This window comes from Fundulus heteroclitus, chromosome 4 (assembly GCF_011125445.2).
Source record: "Fundulus heteroclitus isolate FHET01 chromosome 4, MU-UCD_Fhet_4.1, whole genome shotgun sequence".
In the NCBI taxonomy this organism is placed as follows: Eukaryota; Metazoa; Chordata; class Actinopteri; order Cyprinodontiformes; family Fundulidae; genus Fundulus; species Fundulus heteroclitus.
In genome coordinates, this window is record NC_046364.1 from 25,124,345 (window position 1) to 25,148,975 (window position 24,631).

A 24,631-nucleotide genomic window follows, 5' to 3' on the forward strand; every position below is an offset into this window, starting at 1 on the left:
TGTTAGTGCTTTTCGTTTTTTTAATTGATTTTGTTCATTTCTATCTTGTGTTTTAACTGTTGGGCAGCAGTTTGGTCAACTATGAGTGATTTTTTAAAGTTCTTTTTAAATAAACTTGGTTTGGTATTGTTTACTGGCTAAAAAACATTGAAAGCTTCTATAGTTTGATTAATGAGGGATCATAATGACACATTTTAACATCTCAACTATTCTAAAATGGGATTATAACCATGATCATGAACCACTTGGTCTCTGTAATTCATCACAAAATTAACTATCAAGATAAATAAACTGATTAAGAATTTATATGTTCACAGGTAGGAAGTGAAAATAGGCAAAACCACATGGTCTAAAAGTTAGTGACCTGGAGGCTTTTCAGATCAAACCGGTGATCATATTTGCCACACTTGACTTTATTGATATCCGTTCAGCATAATAATGTGTCAATATTTAACATAAACATTATTTTTATTTGTGCAATAGATATAAACTGGACTACTTTATTAATCTAAATCATCAGGGATATCGATATAATTTTATTTAAAACCAGACACTTTACTGCTGTCTTTCCAGATGTGTTCCACACAGACTTTAGGTAGAATACTGACAGTTTTATTTGCGTGTGTCTCATCAGATATCGGACCTTTGTCTCAGAAGATGCAGGACCCAACACACTGGTCGCCACGGTGCTGGCGAAGGACCCTGATGGGGATGGGATCACTTATAAGATTAACACAGGAAATGATGAGGGCAATTTTGTCATCGACAGCCAAAAAGGTAAGATGATTCTGTTAAGTTTCAGTTGATTGACAAGGTTGTGATGGTCTGACCTTATATCTTTACAACACTCACTATGATACAATGGTCATACTCTGATTTCTAAATATTGATTTCAGATGTCCCAATTCACAAGCATACACTGCTGTGAGCCCAATAACACATTCTGTAACAGGCAATGCATACGCCTGTTTGAGAGAACAGGAAGATATGTGCAAGGTAAACTACAAAAGTAAATACTTTATTTTACAACAAACTCACACTGACCAGGAACATTCATCAGCACACATGGATGTATTATGAAGATGGAAGTATGTCCAAATATTGTGTTTATTGTATCCAATGGTAATTAATTACTCAACTCTCACTTTCCACTTCTCTAAGTACGCCGGTTTAATTGCTTAATAGCACTGATAACGTTAGCTTTCATTGTTGTTAGTGGCAGAGGGGCTGAGCTGCATATATTTTAGAAACGGCTGATCTACTGTGTTTAAGGAACACAAAGTTATCTTAAAGAACATGGAATGAGATTAACTAATTTAGAGCAACAGTTGACGCGTTCTAATGTCCTCTATGCTGGCAGGGAATTTTAATTGGGAGGAAAGTTTTGTAGGATCTCACCAGGCATCCTGCTGTGACGGGAGCTAAGGAAGCTCCTCTCTCATATTTTTCATGGCTACCAGCTTACAGTCTGGTATTTATATTCCTCATGGTTGCGTCACTACAGAGTCATGGTCCGTGGATCGATAGTGCAGTAGAAGTCTGACAGGGGCAAGAGGGGAAATCCAAAAGACGTGATCGAAATTAGAACAAGGCGGGCCTGAAAGGAATGTTAGGCATTTACTGGCAGAGGCTTTCAACAATCTGGTGCTGTCTGTCTGTCTGTCTGTCTGTCTGTCTGTCTGTCTGTCTGTCTGTCTGTCTGTCTGTCTGTCTGTCTGTCTGTCTGTCTGTCTGTCTGCCAGTGGCGGGTACATGAAGGCGGAGAAACAGGTGGACGAATCAGTTTGATTGCGTTACAAAAATTGGACACCTGGATTGTAAAAAAAATTTTGCATGGTCTGATGATGCTCAATTTCAGCTGTGACAATCAGATAATCCTGTCAGAATCTGGTGTAGGTAAAATAAAAATGTGGATATATTCTGCACTGTATCAAGCGCTGTGTAAGAGTCTGGAGAGGGTCCTCTTGTTGACACTTTGAGTCCTTTAATATAATAGTGGAGCATAGTTAAAATACCACAGCCTTCCTCAGTATTTTGACGGACCATGTCTAGGCCTTTGTCGCCACATTGTACCCATCTTCCAATGGCTACAACCAGCAGAATACTGTACCGTGTCCAAAAGCTCAAATAATTTCAAAATCAGTTCATTGTTCTCAAATGACCTCCACAATCACCAAATGGAAATCCAGTAGACCAGCTCTGGGATATAGTGGAACATGAGAATTGCTTAATGGAGGTACAGCGGACAAGACTGCAGGAAATGCCTGTTGCTAATGTGTCAACATGTACCAATATGTATCAAAGCCATTTTTGGTGGTCCTGCTGACCTAAGGCATATTTCCAACACTTTGTTGTATCTAGGCTATGAAGAATTCAGGCAGTTATTGCCGTAGACACTTTGCTGCAGACAACACTGACTCACATCTGTGCAGAGCATATGATTCCTGACGGGTCAAGTCATGATGATATTAGTATATCAGCCAAAGTGTTAAGAGTGTTCCGACACTGTCTTTGCAACAGAACACCCTCTGGGGTTTATACTCTCACATCTCCATTTCCTTTGAGGCAGGAGCCACATGAAATAGGAAGCTGGGTTAATGGCGGAGTGTGTGTTGCTGTCTGTCATCTTATCTGGATGCTATTTCATACATGTTCATCCTTTTTGTTAGACTGCAAAGCCACTCGGAATCTTCATATCACATTATAGGGTAAAATGATGACTTTTTTCCCGTTTCAATTACTCAATACCTCAAGGAATAATTCCCTCCGTTCACCACAAATGACGTTCACTGGCAGCCGATAGCCACTGTTTTTTTTGTTTCGTTTTTCTTCATGAGAGAGAAGAATTGAAAGCGTAACTTAATTTAATTTGAATATTAGATGAATGAAGACTTTGTTTGCCATTTATTTTGATCACCTCCTGTTGAATGTATGTCATTGGTTGTAAACAATAAAGTTTTAATTTCAAGTTACCTGTAACAATTGTGTTTCTATAGACTAACAGATTTACAAAGCTATACAGGCAGATTTCAGTCAGGATGCTTAAAACTGGCCTGTCAATGTAAAAGCAGAAATACTTCACTTTTCTTTCCCAAAGTCAAGATATGATATATCTTTAGATCCCCTTCTTAGTCTACGCACATGGGGAAACTTTTTGTTCCAAGGTAATACATACAATTGTTTTCCAAATACATTAAATAGACGAATCACTGCTTTTTTTATTTGTTTGTTTGTATTTTTCAAATTGTTTTCTTATGTGACAAAGACTTTACTAGCCAGGTGACATATTTATATATACAGAATGTTATATTGAGGTGTATGCTGTGTGAAATGTGAAAACAACCACGATTTTGCAGATGTCAATATCCTGTAAATTTCCAGAGTAATCTTTTTCCGTTTGGGTGTAATTGTTTTTTCTTATGCCCCATAATCTTCCAGTCTCTCCTGCCCATCCTGAAAAATCTGAGCATGCAGTCAGTTTTAGGTAAGAGGCAGCATCATAGCTAAAGCACAATGAATGAAACAGCCCAACAAGATCTATTGAGTGTTTAGGGTCAGTGATGCTATATTTTGACATGAATTACTAATCATAAAAAAATGAGAGTTTTAACAACTGGGACTTTGATTTCTGCGTCATCTCAGAGGAAAAAAATATTAGCATGTCACCACCACACATGCTTGGGTTTTGTGCACTGTTATATCACTGGATTGAACATCACGTGACTACAGCATGACACACATTGCTATGCATTGAGTCAGGGTTGCTGCAGATGCAGCATCAGAAGTTCACAAAATTGGTTCTTTTTAAAGGTCTATAAACATTTAGAAGTAGAACGACATGTTGTTTTGACAGTTTGACTTGAACATAATTGAAATCGAATTGCCATGGAATGTAATTTGCGACAAATAAACGACGTCCATGTGTGTGCCATGATAAGTAGTAGCTCACAGTAATACTTAAACATTTGACCTGGTTAAATAAAATAATACAAGGATTTCATCATCCATTAATAGTAATTTATCAATGGAGTTTATGTGGGGTAGACAGAATCTAATTTCTGGACATTTTACCAATAAACTAAATGTTTTAAACAACTGGATAGGATTCTGGATAGGCTATGCCTGCGTTTTAACTTAATACTAGTGCTTGCCTTACTTGCTCCATTACAAACAAATCTAAATTTACAGCTGACCATAGCTTTTAGATTTTTTTTATCCTCTCTCTGCTCTCCTTTCTGCTTCAGATGTCTCTGTGTCTCTGTGCTGCTGTGACAGCCAGGGGGAAAGGGGGTGTCTGCCTTGGTCAGGGAGCTCCAGCGAGGCAGATATACTCAACCCGAGTGAGCTGCACGGACTGCGTGAATAGTTTATTTAAAAAAGTAATGAAGCGGGACTGGAACAAGCTTTCGGTTTTGCCCCTCAGTGACGGCTTAGCCGGTCAGGTCATCAGGAGTGGTGGGACGCATCAGGAAACGTCCTGATGGCCAGTCTGTCCCTGAAACCCTCTTTTATCAGCTTCTCATTTTATTTAGAAATGTCAGCTTCAAGACTAGAAACCAACAAACTGTGACACAATAATGCAGCTTGAACTGTTAAGAGAATTCTAATTGAGAGCCTGGAGATGTTTATAGCACAGTAGGTATACCTGTCACTATAATTGCACAGTTTCCACACTGCTTATGGATTTGTGTTTAGGGAGAGTTTATCATAACATTGGCCATTTTCACGGTTTTATATTGAGCCAGATTTTATGAAAATTGCCTAAGAATTAGGAGTGCATAAGAATATATATAAAGTGCCAGCAGTATGTATGTTTTTTTCACAGATGTGAGCTCATTCTGCATTATAACAGCATGATTTTGTTGACAGGTCTCCTTGCATAGAGATAGCACCTGTGTGCACACATTACTGTCAACAGAGGTCTAGAGGGCATGTCCAATAATAATAATAATAATAATATATATATATATATATATATATATATATATATATATATATATATATATATATATATATATATATATATATATATATATATATATAGATAGATAGATAGATAGATAGATAGATAGATAGATAGATAGATAGATAGATATATGGTTTTGTGGAAAGTACAGCTTAGCTAACAGTGTTTTAGATGGAGCTACAGATCTTGGTAAACTAAAGGGACCGCGGGCTGCAGCAGGCCTGAGGCTGACAAGCTGATGGAAACATCAAAGCCCCAACATGAGCATCCTGTATACCAGGAGGCGATAAACAAGGAGCAGATTAGGGCTTTAAATGTATGAAGAATAAATTATAAACGGACGGAAGGGTGGGATGATGGACTGTTGGTTAAAGGAGGACTGATTTAGCTGCTTTGCTAAAGCCTAGAAAGCTTTTATTCTTATCTCTGCACTGATGACTTTTTTTTTCCAATTCCATCTCAAACAGTTGTTAATTGACTCATACTTGATTATTCATGGTTCAGAAATGCCCTGCTCACATTGTACAATACTTAAAGCTACTACCTGTAGAACGTCTTTTCTCCAGTGAAACATGGCATTTGTTTAAAGGCAGCTCTGCTAATCCCTGCTGTTTTAACTTTGGTCTGACATGTCACTACTCAGCTTGTATCTGAGCTCTCTGTATTTTTACTAGTTTTGTTTTTCTTTAGTCATTAACAGGTTTGTGCACTGGTCAGTAATCCATGGTCAAACTTTGTGGGACTGAATTATTAGTCATGGTAATTAGTATATTCCCTAAGACACTAATTGTTTTTTTTTCTTGTGCATGTCCATCAGGGTAATCTACTTTTTTTATTATCAGTTAAACTGCAGCATAAACCTTGCTATTGATTTGGACTGGTTCCGACTTACTTCTGCCACTGGATTTTAAAGGATGACCGCTGTATGGTTAGGTGTTCTTATTCTGCTGTTAGAAGAAATATCAGAGTCTGAGTTATTACCTTTGGGTCAAACCCCCCCACCCCGTACATCCAAGCGGCCCCTGTATTACAGTGTGGTAGGTTGCTTGTTGGGCTCTTTTTGGCCTCGTTTTAACAGACCTGATTGCTTGTTTCTCTCACAAGATCTGGCAACACTGGTAGCGAGTCACAATCATTGATCAATAGAGTTTAGCATTTGTTGCTGCTTTGAATGTGAGCCCATGTTAGCACTGATGCTGCTAACCTCACTTTACAACTCAAACTGCAATTATTTCTTCCTCTAGTGCTTCAGCAGCCCCGCCTGTGGGCATTGCTCAGTGAGTGCCCTCATCCAGCTGCTTGAACTGATAACGCTCAGGCTGTGCTCCACAAAGTCTCCTTGAACCTTCAGTGAAGGGGTGGGGGGTGGGGGGGGGGGTGAAAAATCCTCCAACTCAAAAGACCAATCCAGGGCAAAACCACCAGTGTCGCCTTGGTCACTCCATGTTTCCCTCATCCTGACCACTGCCCCCAATAACCCACACTACAAATTTGGTGACAATTATCACATTTTTCTTGGGGCAGGGTTATGCTTTCACATTGGGGTGAGTTACACTTTAACTGTTTTACTATAGCACTATTCATGTTTTAAAATATTGAAATGGTTAACATATATTTTTAGAACCTTTGTATCTACCAAAATATTTCTTTCTTTCTCCCATCAGACTTTAGCATCTCCATGTGGATGGATTGGGGAACAAACCACTGTTGGGACAGATGTTGTCCCTCTCAGGTTGTTATTTAGCATACTTTGGTCATTGGCCGTTACGACCTGATCCATCTCATTCTCATATCTATCAACACCAATGACATCTAAAACACTCCCGTCAAAATCAGAAGGTGTGAGAATATTGGCACTTTTTTGAATCAGATAGCAGTTGTTCAACCACGATGCTGCACAACAAACACAGCAGGATCAGAAATGACAAAGATAATGGGAGATTGTTTTTTTTATTTAAATATGGGAAAATGCCTCATCCCTCAAAACTGAATGTCTCATTGGATCAGGAAGATTCTGAGTTTCAACATACTATTTCTTTCCCACCATTATTGGTAGACATTCATATATAAGATGATAAAACAGATTATCAATAATACAATAAACATTTGAGAAGTATAATAATATAAGTTATTATTTCACTTACATTGCATACTTAATACAAGCTGCCAGTACCAACTTCCTCTGACCTGTTGAATCTGCTGTTATCCATGCTGATGGTTGGTGCATGAACAGCGTGTGGCTGAGTGGGCAGGGGTCAGGAAGGAAGTTCTGTGCCTTCCGTCTACACTGCTGACACTGGATGCCTGGCATAGCTGGCAGTTCAGTCCTCATAATGTGTTGAGCTGATCTAATCAACCTTTGTAGAGTTTTTGCAGCTGCTAAGATACTCTCAACGCTGCCGCAGTATTACTTCAGAACGAGAAGCTTTTATATCTGCATCATATTTATCTAATGTGACCAGCTCATGTTGTCTGTAAATCCGAAGCTGCTGGCTTTCATCATCTCTCCTCTGTCAGTGTGTGAAGTTTGAGGTGCGAGCTCTCCCCTACAGGTTCCCGTAGTCTGCATTGATCTTTCTGACACTGGGCAGCAGGTTAGGGGCGCACTACAAGGTGGCTCTTAATCTTCTATGAAGACTGACTCAGCATTGTCTAATGTGCAGCTGATGATGATGATGATGGTGTCACCTGTAAATGTAATGATTGGGTTTGATTTATGTTTACCTGTACATTGCTGGGTTAATGGTGCCATGTCTCACAAAAGCGAGTACACGCCTTACATTTCTGTAAATATTGTATTATATATTTTCATGGTACAACACTGATGATATGACACATTGATATGATGCAGTCAATATACAGATTGTATAACATTGTAAATTTACAGTCGCTTGAAAATAACTCAACACACATCCATTAATGTGTAAACTGCTGACAAGAAAATAAAATAGTACACCCTTAAGGGAAAATGTCCAAATTCCACCGTAATTTTCCAGCTTTGCCTTAATTCTCTTGGGCATGGAGTTCATGCAGCGGCACAGGTTGTCACAGGAATTCTCTTTCACTCCTCCATAACAACATCACAGAGTTGTTGGATCATACAGGGCTTGCGCCCCTCCATCTTCCAACTGAGGATACCCCACATAGGCTCAATAGGGTCCAGGTCTGGAGACATGCTTGGTCAGCCCAGCGTTTCTGTTTAAAGGCAGGGGTTGTTTTGGAGTTATGTTTGGGGTTGTTATAATGTAGGAGTACTGCCCTGCGGCCCAGTTTCTGAAGGGAAAAGGATCATACTCTGCTTCAAAATGTCAAAGTACATGTTGCCATTCATGGTTCCCTCAATGAGCTTTAGCTTCCCACAGCCAGCAGCACCTGTGCAGCCCCACCATGACACTCCCACCACCAGGCTTGACTGTAGGCAAGACACACTTGTCTTTGTACTCCTCACCTGGTTGCCTCTACGCAAGCTTGACAGAATTTGACCCAAACCTGTTTATCTGAGTCTTATCCGACCACAGAACATGGTTCCAGTGATCCATGTCATTATTCAGCTTGTCTCCAGCAAACCATTTGCAGGTTTTCATGTGTCTTATCTTCAGATCAGACATTCTTCTGGGACGACAGCCAGAACCTCTACAGCGATGAGGGCAGCACTCATACGTCTATTTTATTACACAGGCTATAATATGAACTTGTGCTCAACATCTTTGGTTGTCCATGGTGAGGTCTTAACACATACACACATACCCCAATGGTACACCCGTGTTGATATGCAAATGATCTCAGCACTGGTGTGGCTCACCTGTGGTTTGTTTGTTAAGACCACCACCTCATAGTTGTTGATCCGGTTGCATAGAAAAGGAATGCTGTTCTTATCCTTGAGCTAAACTATCTGATGGCTTAGATCAAACCTGCCTTTATGTTTAGAGTTGCTGCACTGCTCGAAGACCAATGCCCACCCCGGTCGTAAGTCTTTCACAGCCTCCAAGTTTTCTTCCAGGGTTGTCCTGTATTTACCTCCAACCATTTTCCCATCAATGTTGATCAGCTCATCTCTCCTTCTAAAACACCCTAAATCCCACAGCATGATGCTGCCACCACCATGTTTCATAATGTGGATGGTGTTGTGTAGTGTTAGTTTTCCTCCACAAATAACCTTTTTTTTTGTTTGTGATCACATTTTGTTATTATAACCTCATATATACCAGCCCCCATCAACAAGGAGCTGGAACCCGTCAACACAATTATTCGGACTTGGCCAGCCAGTGCAACCTTCCAACTGCAGGACCGGAGTGGAACCTGGCCTACAAATCTGGCAACAGCAAACTGTGACACTGCTGAATACAACCTTAGGCAGGGCTTTAAAACAGCTAAAATGTCCTACAAATTGAGGAATGATGACCACTTCACATCAACAGACACAGCATATGCATGGCAGAGAATACAGCATTTAAGAAACTTCAGGGGCAGCAGTGATCCATCAACATAGTAAACATATTCAGAATCAGAATCATATTGCTGGCAGAAGAACTTTTTTGCTTGATTCATTGTACGTTCAGATGAAATAATCTCTCCAGTCAAACACTGCTGACTAACTGGTGAAAATTCTCAGTCATCCAGGTCATGGTCATTCCAAAAAAAAGTAAAAAACAAAACAACTGAACTTGTTTTCCGTAGTTTGAAGACGTTTCACTTCCTATCCAGGAAGCTTTCTCAATTCAAAAAGTCTGGAATAATGTGGAGCATCCACATTACTCCAGACATCTTTAGTCTTTCTTTAGCCCACACTAGTGTGCCTGCTTGTCCGAAATCCACCATGATTATATCATATGTACCTTTGCAGCAGTACAGAGAGATCAACTTTTGCTTAATTGTCTGGTTTGGAAACTGCTTAGCAGCTGGCATAGCAGCCATCCAGAGGGTGGTTAAAACAGCTCAATATATCATTGGTCTTTTTTTTCCCCTTTCTGGAGCACATTTACCAGTATTGATGACGCAATAGAGTCTGCAACATAGTGAAAGGCTTTACACACCCCTTTCACCATGTGTGCCCTCCAGCAGATGACACAGGTCTCTAAAGACACACGCTACAAGACTCAGAAACAGTTTTTACCCACCAGCTATCACTGAACTGAATAATGTCAACCCTCTACCAACCCTTCCTGGAATATAACTAGCATCTCTAGAAACCCAATCCATCAGTCACTAGAATTAACATAACTGACAAGTCATTTTATATGCAGTCATAACCATCTACCTGCTTTTACCTCTTTTTAAAAAAAGTTGTATACTGCCTTGCTTGTTCTCATTTTCTAGTAAACCATTGAGGTTTTTTATGAGGGTGTGTATGTGTGATTGTTTGTGGTGAGAAAAAGAAATTAAGGGAGGGGAACTGATTTTAAATGTCAGTGTTTGTTATTCTTTCAGGATGGTCACTGAAAGGTTATTATATTTTATTGCATTTGCAATGACAATAAAGAATCACTGACTCCTTGCTTCCGGCGCGAGGCAAGTCAGTTTAGGTAAGACAACTTCAAGGAGATGTCTAAAGCTTGGGATATACTTTTTTAAGTGTAACCCAGGGATTTCAGAAGGGAAGTGGTTAGCATTGGATATTAGTTAGGACTTCCAGAATAAAGAGAGTTGAATAAATGTGCATGCCCCACTTTTCACATTTTTGTTTCTAAAATAATTTGAACAGCAACATTCTTTTTCCAATACTTCAAATACTTTCTATTGGTAGGTCATATAAAATCCCAACATCACATTGATATTGGTCATTGTGACCCAACAAGATGAGAAAAAGTTGTACTTTCTTTTTTTCTTAAAAGAAAAGAACTTATCTTGCTATTTTCTAAATTTGAAATAAAACATTACTTCGTTCAACACTTTAAACCATGCCCAGTTTGTTATATCTTGCTTAAAATAACCTTCAGCAGTAATGGCTTTGTGGTAAATGAACTGACAGCGTCAGACACATGCACAAATACAGAGGCACTCAAAGGCATTATTCAGCTTGTCTGCAGTAAAATGGGAGAACCAAAGTGTGACACCATAAGGCTTGTAACGTGATCCAATATCTTGTTTCAAAGAGCCCAATATTTGGTCATTAAAAGTATTTTACGAGTCTTATAATGGAAGGCGAGCGCATTGTATTCCTCCCAGCCTCTACAACCCATCCCATTCTCTCTGTGCTGCTGCTGAAAATCTTTTATAGCCCCTTCTCTCCTGTTGCCCCCCCCACCCCACCCCAACATCCGTCCTCATCCTAAATGTCCAACAATCATTCAAGTGATTGTTTTCTTCCCTTCTGGCAGAGGCAGCCTTGCTGGCCTTGCTCTCCATGTTAATTTGTCTGTAACTCACCCCGGAATACAGTGTGTGTCCGTGAGATTTAAGGCGGCCATTAGAATCTGAGCAGGCCAGTCAATATGATGCTCGAGCTCTTGCTATTAAAACCCATAAATACAAAAATGCTATTATGAATCAGAGGAAGTATTTACTGGACACCTAAAGAGAAAAGCTGGTGTTAACAAACATGCATCTATTATCTTCTTTATCTTTTCTATCTTGTTATTTGGTGAGGATTTCAGCAGTTTTGAGAAATGTTATTCCTCTGATATGGATAAATTGTATTTGTTCCTGTTTTTGTGTGTATTTGGCTCACACTGATCCTCTTGTCTTGCTTCATTTTCGCAATTTAGACTTTTGTTCTAAGCTTCTCTCTACTTCTACGTGTCTGGCATGATGTTGTGACCTGGATCTTTATGTAGCAAACTCTTTTTTTTTTTTTTTTTTTTTTACCCCAGTCTTCTACTCGGCTCCCTCCAGGAAATACGCTGCACTGCTATTCTCTTTGAAAATACAGCCACTCATTTTAAAGCTTATTTCTGTCATCAATTGATTTCTCCTGTATTCTTTGTCTGTTTGCACCATTTTATATTTGTTGTGGGGGTTATCTTGAGTAAAGAAAGTGCTTCCTGTCGCTCTCCTACACCCAGTTGAGTTGAATAAAAAAAACTGCACGTTTGTTTATATGAGAACCGACCACAAGACGACTGCTCTCCATTGAGCATTTACTGCAGATTCACATTTTTCTCTCTCTCTGTTTTATTCACTGCACATACTATGGTGCACACAATGTCAAGAGAAATACCCACAGTCATTCAATGCATACATGTTTTGTTTTTGTTTTTTACAATGGATGTGATGAAACAAAACTACAATACAATGTAATAAAAGTGTGTGTGTGTGTGTAGGAGGAATCTGTGGTTCACATTTAGACCCCCCTTCAGTGGTGCACAGGTTAATCCCTCCCTTTCGGTGGTCTCTGATCTCATAGCCTACGACCTTGAGAGTGATGGTTGAAGCTTCTCCGTCTATCAGTCTGTGTCAAAGTTCTGTTTACAGCTTTGTCCAAAACTACAATGGCGGAGAATAAATATTGAACAGTGGGAAGAACACCGGTTCCCCACAAACCAGCCACAGTCAAGTACCCTCCGCAGGATTTTTAACAGAGGAAAGAGACTTATAGGCTAGGCTGCAATCACCTCTGTGCACACCTCTAAAAGACTCCACTGCTAAACAAAAAAGACCAAAAACGGGTTGAAGCCTGTCTAAGGTGTGCTGCTGAACATTTTGAGAAATCAGTGCAATAATAAAAGAATATATCTGTCTGATCGGTCAGCATACTTATGAATGGTAATAATATACAATTGACTCAGTGGAGAATGGAGAAATTGATATTTCTGATAAGCATCTGAAGATGAAACCAGGGTGACTTTTTAAGTCATGCAGTGATCCCAGTCGTACGGCCAAAGAAAATCTGTTGATTTTACAGAAAGAGAAGCAGGCTGCTAGAATGGCCCAGGTAATCACCTGACTTGAATCCAATTATAAAAGCTACAGAAGGAAATGAAGTTCAGCGTGAGCATAGAAATGGCCCCAGACCATTTGAAGAACTTTAGTGTGAAAGAGTACATCAAAATCACACTCCACTAGTTTCTCCATACAGGAGATATTTTAAAGTGTCACTAAAGGAAAAAAAAAGCCTTTTCCACATGGTATATAATACATTTCATTAACTATGTTCAATACATATTTCATGTGCTAATCCACTGTATGACATGTAGCCAAACATGGGTTGTTCCTGACATTTGGTTAGAATTTCCTAACAGCAGAACCATGAGCTATACATTTGCTGGGAGCAGTGGTGGCGCCCCCAGGAAATATAGCCACGTTCAGAGCCCTCAGTCCTGGCCCATGGACCTTTGCCGCATGTCTTCGCCCTCTCTCTCAACCCCAATTCCTATCAGCTGACTGTCAAAAAAAAGGTCACCAGTGCCAAAAAAGAGAAAAATATAATCACTGAGAATGTTCAATATTTCTTTCCTCACTGGTATTGCTTTGATTTCTGTATTGTACTTCTCTTTTCCGTGTGTTTGCTAAGTTTTGTATTTGTTTTAGGGATGCACCGATGTGAACATTTTGGCTGATATCGATATCCGATATTATTATTGCTGTTATGTCCGATAACCAATGTTTACTGATGTGTCAAATTTGGCAGAATTTAGTACTGACATTGCATTTCTGCATCATTTAAAAAACCCACAATCCTTGCTGTGATGCATCACTGTCTCATGACCGGACAAAATCCCCATGGACCAAATCCAAATCCCCAGTTTTACTTATCGGACCGATACCGATATTTTAAAAGATGACAAACATTGGCTGATACTGATGTTAATGTTGATATATTGTTCTTCCCTAATTTGTTTTATATTGATGCTAACTGTAGAAAGTGCAAAGAAACATCTTCTGTATTTATATTAAGTAATATGTGCTAGCAGATGTGTTAGCAGCTACACAGACCACACCCTTTTGCCCTTATCCAAAAATCAGAGAATCACATTTGTAGTAGTAATCACATATATATGTATATGAAATTCCACTTGTTTTCCTGCAGAAACCTTCTTGTTTTGGATCACGCACAGGATCTCAGCACAGACTCACATCACTTAACTAGCAGAAAATAAACATTCACTGACATTAAAAACATACCACCTCCCACACACGCATATATGAAAAACACTCCTATGTGCACAATAAAAAAAACACTGCATTAAACTCATTGAAGAACAAACACACCCAGGCTCACTTACTCTTCATGGCCTACTATAGGGACACGTATCTCATAGATTCAAACAGACACATGCTGAATGCTTTGTTCTTGGAATGTCCTGAAACCTTTTCCATGTCCCATTTTCAGCCACTTACCCAGCATGTGTTGCTCTCACTAAGCCTTTTAGGCCCTATTAGATGTTTATGTCAATGCAAGGCAGAGTGAAGCGGGGATCAGACTCCAGGGCGCCTCTGGCTCTTCCTATATATGTAACATAGCAGGCAGGCTATATTCTCTGTGTGTATACGTGTGTGTGTGTGTGTGTGTGTGTGTGTGTGTGTGTGTGTGTGTGTGTGTGTGTGTGTGTGACTGCCAGCTGCCTTTAGTGAACTGGTCACATTTCTTTTCTGGTCATCTGTCTCAATTCATTAGACATGAGTGGGCTCCACAGCACTGCTGGAGCAGAGTACACTGTTAAAACATCTTTTGTTGGAATTTTTGTTCAGATTCATGGTCTTTGGGTACAGGGACTACATTTCCTATTATAAGTAGTTCAAACTTACTTGTGACTTACATCGGTTATCTAGCAAACACTGCAACCGCTCCTTTTACTTCTCATTTGAGTCACGGCTGCCAATTGGATTGGGAGGCTGTGTTTGTCGTCCAATATATGGCTCTCTGAGGGGGGCAGAGGTTCTTGTTGCCAAACAACAACCTCTGCCCCCCTCAACTGCAGAGTGCAGAATGCCATTCAAAACGGGTTGAAGCTGGAGCAGGGTTCTGGGGGGAGACTGTGTAGGTTTGATTCCCTCTTCCTTCTGCCGCATGTCAATGTGCAAGGCACTTAACCCGAAGTTGCCTACCGACTTGTGTATCAGCGTATGAATCTGTGCACATTTGTGAGCGCGACAGGTTAAATGTGGTTTTACTATAATGTGTTTTAAGTGGTCAGCATGAGTAGAAAAACGGTCTATACCAATTTAGGCAATTTGCCATTTTACGAAAACAGCATTAATCTCAAAATTGTTGCATAACGAGGCAGCATGCTCTCACTCCAATCTCTGTGAAAATGTGTGTGTGTGTGTGTGTGTGTGTGTGTGTGTGTGTGTGTGTGTGTGTGTGTGGGAGGGGGGTGGGTGGTCGTCATCAGTTGGGATGATAACAGCTATGATTATCAGCACTGAAACCATAACTGATACCTCTGTCTCATCAACATAACTTAACTTACGTTGAGTCGCTACAAACAGGATGCAAAGATACAGCGCTGACACCCTAGGATACATCCTGCCAACAGAGAGCTCCTTGTGCACTCGCCTTTCATGCAGAGCAGACGCAGCAGCCGCTTCAGAGAGTCTGCCTTTTGCAAACGCAGAATGTGTCAGTGACCCACATTCCTGTGGTGTTGGGATTGTTTTAAATTCTATCACCAAGGGTTTCTCTGGCAGTCCTGCCCCTGGCAAAGGTGCGTGCCTCATTTAACTCAATAATGTGTTTGAAAGGTGATACTGTAATACGTTGCAAATATAAGTAAGTGCCAGTTATTCCTGCAGCCGGATTTAAAGTTAACAGAGGATGTGAAATAGAAAGGAGTTTAAACACTCTCCCATCGCAAAACTTCACCTTTGGTTTACGGACCATTCAAAAAGTACTACTTTCTTATCAGGGACATTTGCTGGTGTAGATTTCTACCAACTGTACCTGATTTGGTCATGCCTCCTGCCGTGGAAACTTAGAAGGGAGGAAAAACTACCCTGGAAAACGTCCCTAGTTTCCTTACAAAGGTTCCCACATTACAGCCGTGGCCGATGCTTGATAAAGGCCAAAAAATCAGACTTACAATTGTCTTCTTATATTTCTTTATATATATGTTATTATTATTACTATTATTATTATTATTATTATTATTATTATTATTATTATTATTGGGTACATATAATTAATTTCAGCAAAGCACAGGCTGCTGCCACCACAATGTTGAGTATGTTGAGTCCTTCAGTGTTCACCCTACAGACATGGCTAAAACACTGCAGTCTCTGCTTCTGGACGTTTCTTTCAGTAGTTTGTTGACGCTGGCATTGTCCCTGCATAGTGTAATTCGTAATTAGGTCATGCTGAGAGACTACAAAGATTTGAAGGAGCCACAGAATTTGCTAAACTTAGAAGCTCCTGTGCTGTTTGAGAATGTTTCAGTTCTCAGATCTGTAGAAAATGTGCAGTTTCAAAGCTTGGCAGAGGGACATGTCGGTTTGTCTATCAAATGCACCATCAGAGGGAAAGGTCTGTCCCAACCTGAGAGCCATTCAGCAGTTAATCTTTGGTGTATCTTCGCTGTTGAGGCTTTTTTTTTTTTTTTCAATTTCCTTGTCCCCAGAGATATTTAAAATTAGAAACCTGTGAAATTTGTAAGCCATCAAGATAAGCACTAACCGGCGAATTGGTTGGTGGCCTTTTTTTTTACCACAGTGATCTTGAAGCTGTAAGGCTGGACAGAGCACATTATATTTTATAATATGATTGTATGGTCAGAATTATAAACAACAGAAATTCTGCTGTCATTGCAAAACATGTGATGGCGTCATATTTAACACTCAATCAGCCTTTAAACGCCATTCATATGATGACCAAGAGGAGTGGAGAGAACTCATATTTGGCTCACTACTATTCTACCCCACCACTGACACTACCAGTATTGACAGTAAAAAAAAAATAAAAAATAGATAACAATTTTAACTTTTTTCCAGTTCAAAGATTAGCTCAGAACCAAAAAATGAATCAACATTGATGGGTTTCGGGAATCTTGGAATATCTTCAAACCAAGTTCAGCTTGAATTAAAACTCCCTTCTTGAAATTTCCTTTAATTGGAGATCGTCTGGTGTCTAATGGCATAATAATTCTAAGCATTGTGGATCTTGTTTAAGACATTAAAGCACAGTACAAAAGACTTCTAAAGCATACAGTTTATGCTATTTATTATATGCAGGGCAATAGTTGGAGCTGTTGCCTTATACCAAGAAGGAACCAGAGTAAAACTCTGGACTGGGTCCATTCTGTGTGGACTTAGTGGTTTCTCTTCCATTCTTCAAAAATATGCATATTTATTTGCATGTCTCAAGTCTTAGTGTTGGTCCTCTGTTGAACTAGTCCTGCCCAGCATGAGCTGAAGTGTTGAAGACTGAAAGGAACTGTGAATGTGACCAAAGAAAACTGAAGGGAAAATCGTGGTCTAAGTGCTAATTTAGCGATGCTCGGGTTTCTGTTTTATTGAAGCTGAATATATTGTTAACGGCAGCGCATGAGTATTTTGCTTTCTGTTGGGAATTTCAGACTCTGAAGATGAACATTTTTCTTACAAACAAAAGAAAAAATATCACTTTAAAAATATCTGAAGTGTTTTCCTTGGGGCTGTTGTTACACACTAAAAGCATTTAGAGCCAGCAGCTTTAAAATGTTATATTTTTTGTATAACTTTATAAAAGACTCTACCAGAAAGTACATGGTTGACATCACTGTCTTAGACCGGTATTATTTATGTGACTAGAAGGGAACAGTCATATCCTGTTATTTAGTAAGCCTGTTCTAACTGTTGGGATTGTGCACCCACACCAAAAATAGCTAACTTTATTTCCACTCACACTTTTACTTGCTTCTGTCTTTTGACAAAATAAGAAGATTCTTGTGGATGGCAAGTTTTACTGAAATAATCAAAACAGTCTTTTTAAGATGTGCAGCAAAATTATAATAATTATTATAAGTGATAATAATGTGTTTGCTCTTGGAAGTTAAGCATCCATGGATGATACTGTTGCAGACAATGTTCCCCCTAAAAATTACATGCGTCACCCCTTCAAAAATAAAATAATAAATATATGCAAACAGTAGTGGTTTTGGCGTGGGCGAACCGGGCAGCCGACCCGGGCAGCGCTTTTTTCAATGACACATTGGGGGGCGACACGAGCCGTTACAAAAAGAAAACCTGCGGCCCAAAAGTGGTTTCCCATTATCTATCGTATCACTGTGTGAGGAACTGGAACGATTTGGAGCTGCAGGGATCCACTCTACAAACTCTACAGTTAGTGGGCTAAAGTCAGTCATACCAGGGGCCGAGGTCGCCACGGAGGTTCAGGAGGATTCCCAACGCCGGCCTGTTTCAGGAAGAATCGGTCGCTGGTCAAACCGTTTTTTTTTTTTCTTCTTTCTACCCAATAATAAGATGCAACCACAGTGATGCACGAAGGCACACTGCCGAAATTAAAAGAGTTATCACTTTGGTAGTTGAACTGAAGTTGGTTGTTTTAGTTGTTGGTTGTTGCAAACGTGCATTAAATGTTTTAAGATTGTGCGTAATGTAAAAGTAAGATCAGATTATGCCAGCAATAGTGTGTAATGATATGTATTTGGCATTTAATATTGTCTCTGGAAAAAAAATTCTAATCAATAAGTTTCGTCTCATTTTTTTATTTCAGTAGAGTTATGGAATATCTATTTATGGTGGTGTGTGTGTATTTTTTTCCGCCTTTCTGCACAAAACATGGAACTAACTGTGTTGTGGTCAACATTTCCTCTCTTTTTTTTCCTGATTTTTCTGAATTTGTATTTGGAGACCGGAGAGGACAGCAGATAGCTATTGTTTACAGTGAAAGGGATGGGGAGAAGCTGTGGCAGCTAGAGGAGAAAGTACAGAACCGTCTTTCCATCCATCATCATGGGAAATGGGAAATCTCTGACAAGCAAAGTGGAGGAGTTAACATCACTAACCTGAACACAGCAGGCCTAGAGTTTGTTCATGCTAACAGAACCCTGGCTAACAGAGCTAATTCCAGACCACAGCATAAACGTGGACGGCTTTCATCTACTCAGGGCTGACAGAATGACAAACAGCAGTAAGAAGAGAAGAGAGGGCCTTGCTGTGTTTGTAAATGGCAGATGGTGCAACTCTGGACATGTTACAGTCAATATGATGCTTTGCAGTAAGGATATAGAGCTGTTAACATGAGACCTTATCAGCTCCCGTGGCAACAGATATACGTTCACTTGGTAACAGTGTATCTCCCCCCCAACCACAAACGCAGAAGCAGCATTACCAGTAAACTGCAAACACAGCACCCCCCAGAAGACCTTCTTCACATTGACTCTGTTCTGCTGCAGTTTTTCTGTAGCTGAGCTAGATAGATTCATTAGGAGGACCTGGGATGCCCCATGGACCAGTGCAGGTGGAGGGAGAGAGAAGGACTATAAGAAAATAACTGATGAATGTCTCCCACCCCATGCATGGAGCTGTTGCAGAGCTGGAGAGCTTGTTCTATGACAGACTGCTACATTGTAGATGCTCAAAGAAGCGGTTCTGCAGATCTTTCCTCTAAACTGCTCTTAGCCTTTATAATTTCCTGCTACCTGCACCAGACTCAGTGTTTACAACATGCTACTGGATGCATGGGTTCTTGATCCGATTAAGAATTATTGCACCGTCTGTCAGATGCTAATATCTGTTTACACCCTTTTTAGATTCTCAGGGAGTTTTTTGTTTTTTGTTTGTACAGTAACATATACATATCAAATTGCACAGTTTTATTTACATTGATCTGTAACTGCTTAACTTTAAATATCTAGCTTTTTTATATTAATTAATCTTGTGTGCAAGTCTTGTGTCTTCTGTCTGCTTGTTTTGGTCACTTTCATACCTAAATATTCTCTCTGTGGGACAATCAACATATTGATATGTTAATCTATTCTATATATATTCCCAACTTTGACCAATTTCCACACATGTGCCTGTCACAGCTTTGCTTGATGTGGAGAGTCCAAAGTTTGAATTTCCCTGCACATGTAGAGCTTACATATGACGTAATCAGAGCTCTGATATATTATGGAGGTTGATTATTATGGGTTTTTTTACATTAGAAGGAGAATTTTAAATTACGTTCTTGATTTAACAAGAAGCCAACGAAGGGACACTAAAGTAGGAGAAATATGATCCCTCTTGTTGATTTTCATCAGAACTCTTGCTGCAGCATTTTGGATCAGCTGAAGACTTCAAACTGCATTTTGTGGACTTCCTGATAGTAAATAATTACAATAGTCCAGCCTTGAAGTAACAAATGCATGGACCAGTTTTTCAGCATCAATCCTGGACAGAATATTTCTAATTTTGCCGATATTCTGTAGGTAAAAAAAGGAAACTCTGGAAACCTGTTACAATGGGATTTAAATCACATTAAAGATTTTTTATTTTATTACCAGAGGCCAATTTAATGCCATCCAGATTCAGTGATTGATTAAGAAGTTTATTTTTGAGGACTCCGAAGATTACAATTTCTGTCTTGTCAGAATTTAAATGCAGGACATTTCAAGTCATCCAGGTTTTGATGTCATCAAGACATGACTGCAGTCCAAGTAACTGATTGGATTCATCAGGATTTATGGATAAATATAGCTGAGTGTCATCAGCAAAACAGTGGAAAATAATCTCATGCTGTCTGATACTTTTGCCAATCCTAAACATTGTTTGCATTGTTGGTGTAAAGTGAGAAAATGTGAAAAAATTCAAGAGGGTATATGTTTGTTTACAACAAATTGTAGACATGGTTTTTGGGACCATTTTTATAACCATTAATTGCTCTGTTTGAGACAAACATTTGACTTAAATGTTTTTTTTTTTTCAAAATGAGAGCACAATCTTTATGAAGACAGCTGAAATCAGGACAAATACAGCATCAACAGATAATATTTCTGTCTATTGACGTTCAGCCTGAACGTGTCCATGTTGGGAAATATCTAATAAATAAAACTCTCTGACACTCATTTGCAAAAAGTTACTATGATTAAAAGTCTGTACAGAAGAGGTGTTCAAAGGGTTGGTATATAACACACAGACCCACTCACACACACACACACGCAACACACACAACGCTCGTTAACTACTCTCCCCACCAGCAGCAGCCTCCCATGGCATTCCATAAGAAAATCACTCAAGGTGTTTACAAAGCGTCCCAGCTCCCCGTACATCAATTCCATAGAGCTTCTGTGGGATGTGCTAGAAAAACAACTCAAGTCCACAGAGATCTCACTCCACAACCCACTTTACCCAGAGGATCAGCTGTCATCTTCCTGCTGTCATTGTGGTTTTCTGTGTTGTGGATGATCAGTAAAGGTAGCTTTCAAATGTCTGGCTCTGCTGGAATAGTACGTCCACTCTGAACACAGAAAAGTTAATGATCTCTCTGCCTTGTTGTGATTTTGTTTACTTCTGCTGAAAAGAATTTGCCGTTACTCTTGTTCCAAGAGTAAATGCAGAGAACTGTGTACAAATTTTTTTTTCTGTACTTCCTTTTTTTTTTCTTTGGTCCTACTAAAATGCTTCAGATCATCAAACAGATTCTAATATCAGACAAACACAAACTGAGTAAAAAATTTTTTATGAGAACAAATAAATATCCAAGTCAACTATGCCCTTTTAAAATGAACAATTGCTCTCTTTTGAAATTATGCATCCACCGTGAGTAACCACATTTTTTGTTTGGTTTCACTCGTCAGATCGTCGGATTCATGACGGAACTGTAGAATTAATTAATCTCTTGAACAGATTATGTAGGAGAACATGCAAAAAGGTTTTAAAGATATCAAAAAGCAGCCCATCCTCTGGCAAGACAAAAATTTAACTCGTTGAAAGACATAAATCAGGTATAAAATCTCACTATCACCAAAAGGTTGGTGGTAGTGTGATGGTCTGGACCTGGGCCAGAAAAAAAATTGGTGGAACCCTGAATTGTGTTCTGTAGCAGACAGTCCTAAAGGAGAAAGGCTATTAGTTCAGGCTCAACATGAAAGTAACCCAAAGAACACAGGCAAGTTCACATCTACAGGGTTAAAAAGGAACCAGTGTTGTCCAATTTTACATTTTTGATTATGAATATTATTAATAATCATAATTGGATATAATTAATAATGAGTTATTCTAATCCAAGGTGAGGGGGAGGGCAGCGGTGAGTGCCGATGAGATAACCGGCTAACAACAATAAGCTTAGAACAAAACCCATGGGAACAAAGGAGAAGAGGAAAGGGAGAGAGCGAGAGGGAGCGGGAAATAAAGGGAAGTCAATAAAATCCAGTCATTGGCATTTCTGCTTCTCAGAAACACAATAAAACAGCTTATCACACAATGCAAAACATTCAACCGGAAGTCTAAGCAAACTCCTTCTGGAGTAAAATATCAGCATTAAACCTACCATCTAACCTCTGTCCAGGCTACAGTATCAATTTTGTAGATCTGGAAAAGATAAATAGTTTATTTCCTTTTCGTTGCCATCCTGTGGGAGATTGGGTATGAACTGGTCATGGCAGAGAATGTGGTGCACCAAGGGTGTCAGGCTGGCAGGACCCTCTGAAACGCCGCCGGCCGCCGGCCACCGGCCACAGCCGAGGGAACATTAACGCTCTGTCCAGGAGTCAAAACCAACAACGCAAAACCAAAAATTGAAGCAAACCTTTTTGTTCCACCCGGTCTCCTGTGCCACAGGACAGTTTTGCTTCAGCTCGCCCGTTCTGAGGAGCGGTAATGGCGGTTTGGGTAACTTGCTCGGCCGAATCAAACGGACACCGCTTTGTGGATCCACTCAAAAAGGCACAGGGCTCCCACGCCTTCTATTTAAATCTGGATCTCCTCTGTTAGTCCCACACCAGAGGGTGGAAGGATGCCTCAGATTTATTCTGTGTAGGCTCAATAAGCTTTTCTTCAGAGGCTGATGTGCAGCCGCTTTGTCTAGCAAAGGTGCGCCATCATGGAGTCCACCACGTGGTCAGGCACGGACGCTCAGCTAAGATCGTGGGATGTCTCCTCAGTACAGCGGGAAGCTAAAAAGAAGCCAAGTGCCTTTTACACCTGGTGGGTGGAGTCAGAGCCCATGACATGCTGGGAGCACTAGTTAAAGTTCGTCATGATGGTTATGGCATAGCAACACAGTCACGTTTTTGGACTAGCCATATCGAAGTATGGACGTGAATCTGAAATGTTAAGACCTGCATTTGAGTCCTTCATAATTGCATTTACAGATAAAGATTTATTTTTAACTATTATCCAAATGTAAGTCTTAAACAGAAAGCAGATGACAAAAAGTGTAATGTCAACAGTGAGCGGCTGGCAAACAATTCAGTCAGATGTGGTAAATGGACTTCCTGCTGAGTAAATGTTGAGTGCTGTGTGACCTGAGTTTGGCAGCATAGAAGCTACCACTCAGGATCCAGCACAACTTTACAGGAAGGAAAGCCTAGCGTCGGGTGAAGCACGGGGCAGGATTATACATTAGTTTCCCTCCAACAGCCTCGGAGGAGAGAAACAGAACAGCGTTACAGTCAAACTTGGGTCTCTAGTGTGTACTAACCTGAGTTTGATGATCTAAATAAATCTCCAGAGCATTAATCCGGAAATCTTCTAAGAAATCAAATGTCATCACTTACTGTCCACAGTATGCTCTGTGCACCATATTTAGCAGGATTAACAGCTCATAAAAAGCTGCTTGACTGTAATTTGTCGTAAATAAAAAGATCTGAGCTTCTTTCCTGAAACTAAGTCTCTTTTAACAGTTGAGTGGGAGGCTGTGCACATGGCTCTGGGTGACGTTGGATATCAGATTCTGTTGAGAATGTTAAGACACGTTTTAACTATAACGTCCTGAACATATTTTTTTACAAAACCTTTTTTTCCACATGGCATATTTCCTACATACATTTCAATTGCCAAGTCCAAACCCGGGGTGCTGTGGACTGCACCATTAGACTCTGAGCAGATCATCCATCTCAAGGAAGCTGTTTTTAATGCCATTAAAAACAGCGAAACCAGAACATGGTTCTGGGAGGCGACAGTGTTGGTTCTAGTCCAGCTTCCTCCTGTTGCATGTCAATGTACCTCAGTGGAAGGCACTTAACACATAGTTGCCTACCGACCTGTTTTCAGTGTATAAATGTGACCTGCAGATGTGAGTGAAACACTTGAGGACTTGGCTCTTGGGTAGCTGGTTGCTGCTGGGATTGTTCCTGATAGTGTCATTTATAAGGTCCCTTTAAGTAAAAGCAATGTTGGTGCTTTAAATGCAGAAAAGTATGCCATGATTATTTCAAGTCATCTGCCCCGTATGTTTGCACTCTGGCTAGTAAAATGACCAAAACCAACAAACTGCTTGAGTTTTTACAATTACATCTTTACTAATCACTTCAGCGTCATGCTTAATAGTTTGAGTAGCTGTCTATTACTGATGCTATAGGGAAGTCTTCTTAAAGGTTTCCATGCATGTCAATCACTAGAGGGTGGTCATCTTGCCCCTTCAGCATGTCACTTCATAATCAGCTTTTTCAGGCATCAATTGGTGCCCCCACTAAGACCAACAGGTAAGGGCCACCAAGAAGTGGGTGGCTGTTCACCTCAAGCTCGGACCCTCTACCAGAGGCTTGGGAGCTTCAGGATCCTTTGCAGTATCTTTGCAGTTCCTAGGACTGCCATCTTCTGGACTGAGATATATTCTCCAAGTAGGGCAGTCACCTACAACCGGAGTCA

The 24,631-nt window shown here is 40.0% G+C and overlaps 1 protein-coding gene across 1 annotated transcript in view; it reads left to right on the forward strand.

The window, feature by feature from the left end:
- si:ch211-186j3.6 (neural-cadherin) overlaps positions 1–24,631 on the forward strand; it is a 488,898-nt gene that overhangs the window by 182,995 nt on the left and 281,272 nt on the right. Inside the window, exon 7 of the mRNA XM_036135719.1 lies at positions 635–777. Within this exon, the coding sequence (XP_035991612.1) occupies positions 635–777 (143 nt within the window). The remainder of the gene's footprint in view (positions 1–634; positions 778–24,631) is intronic.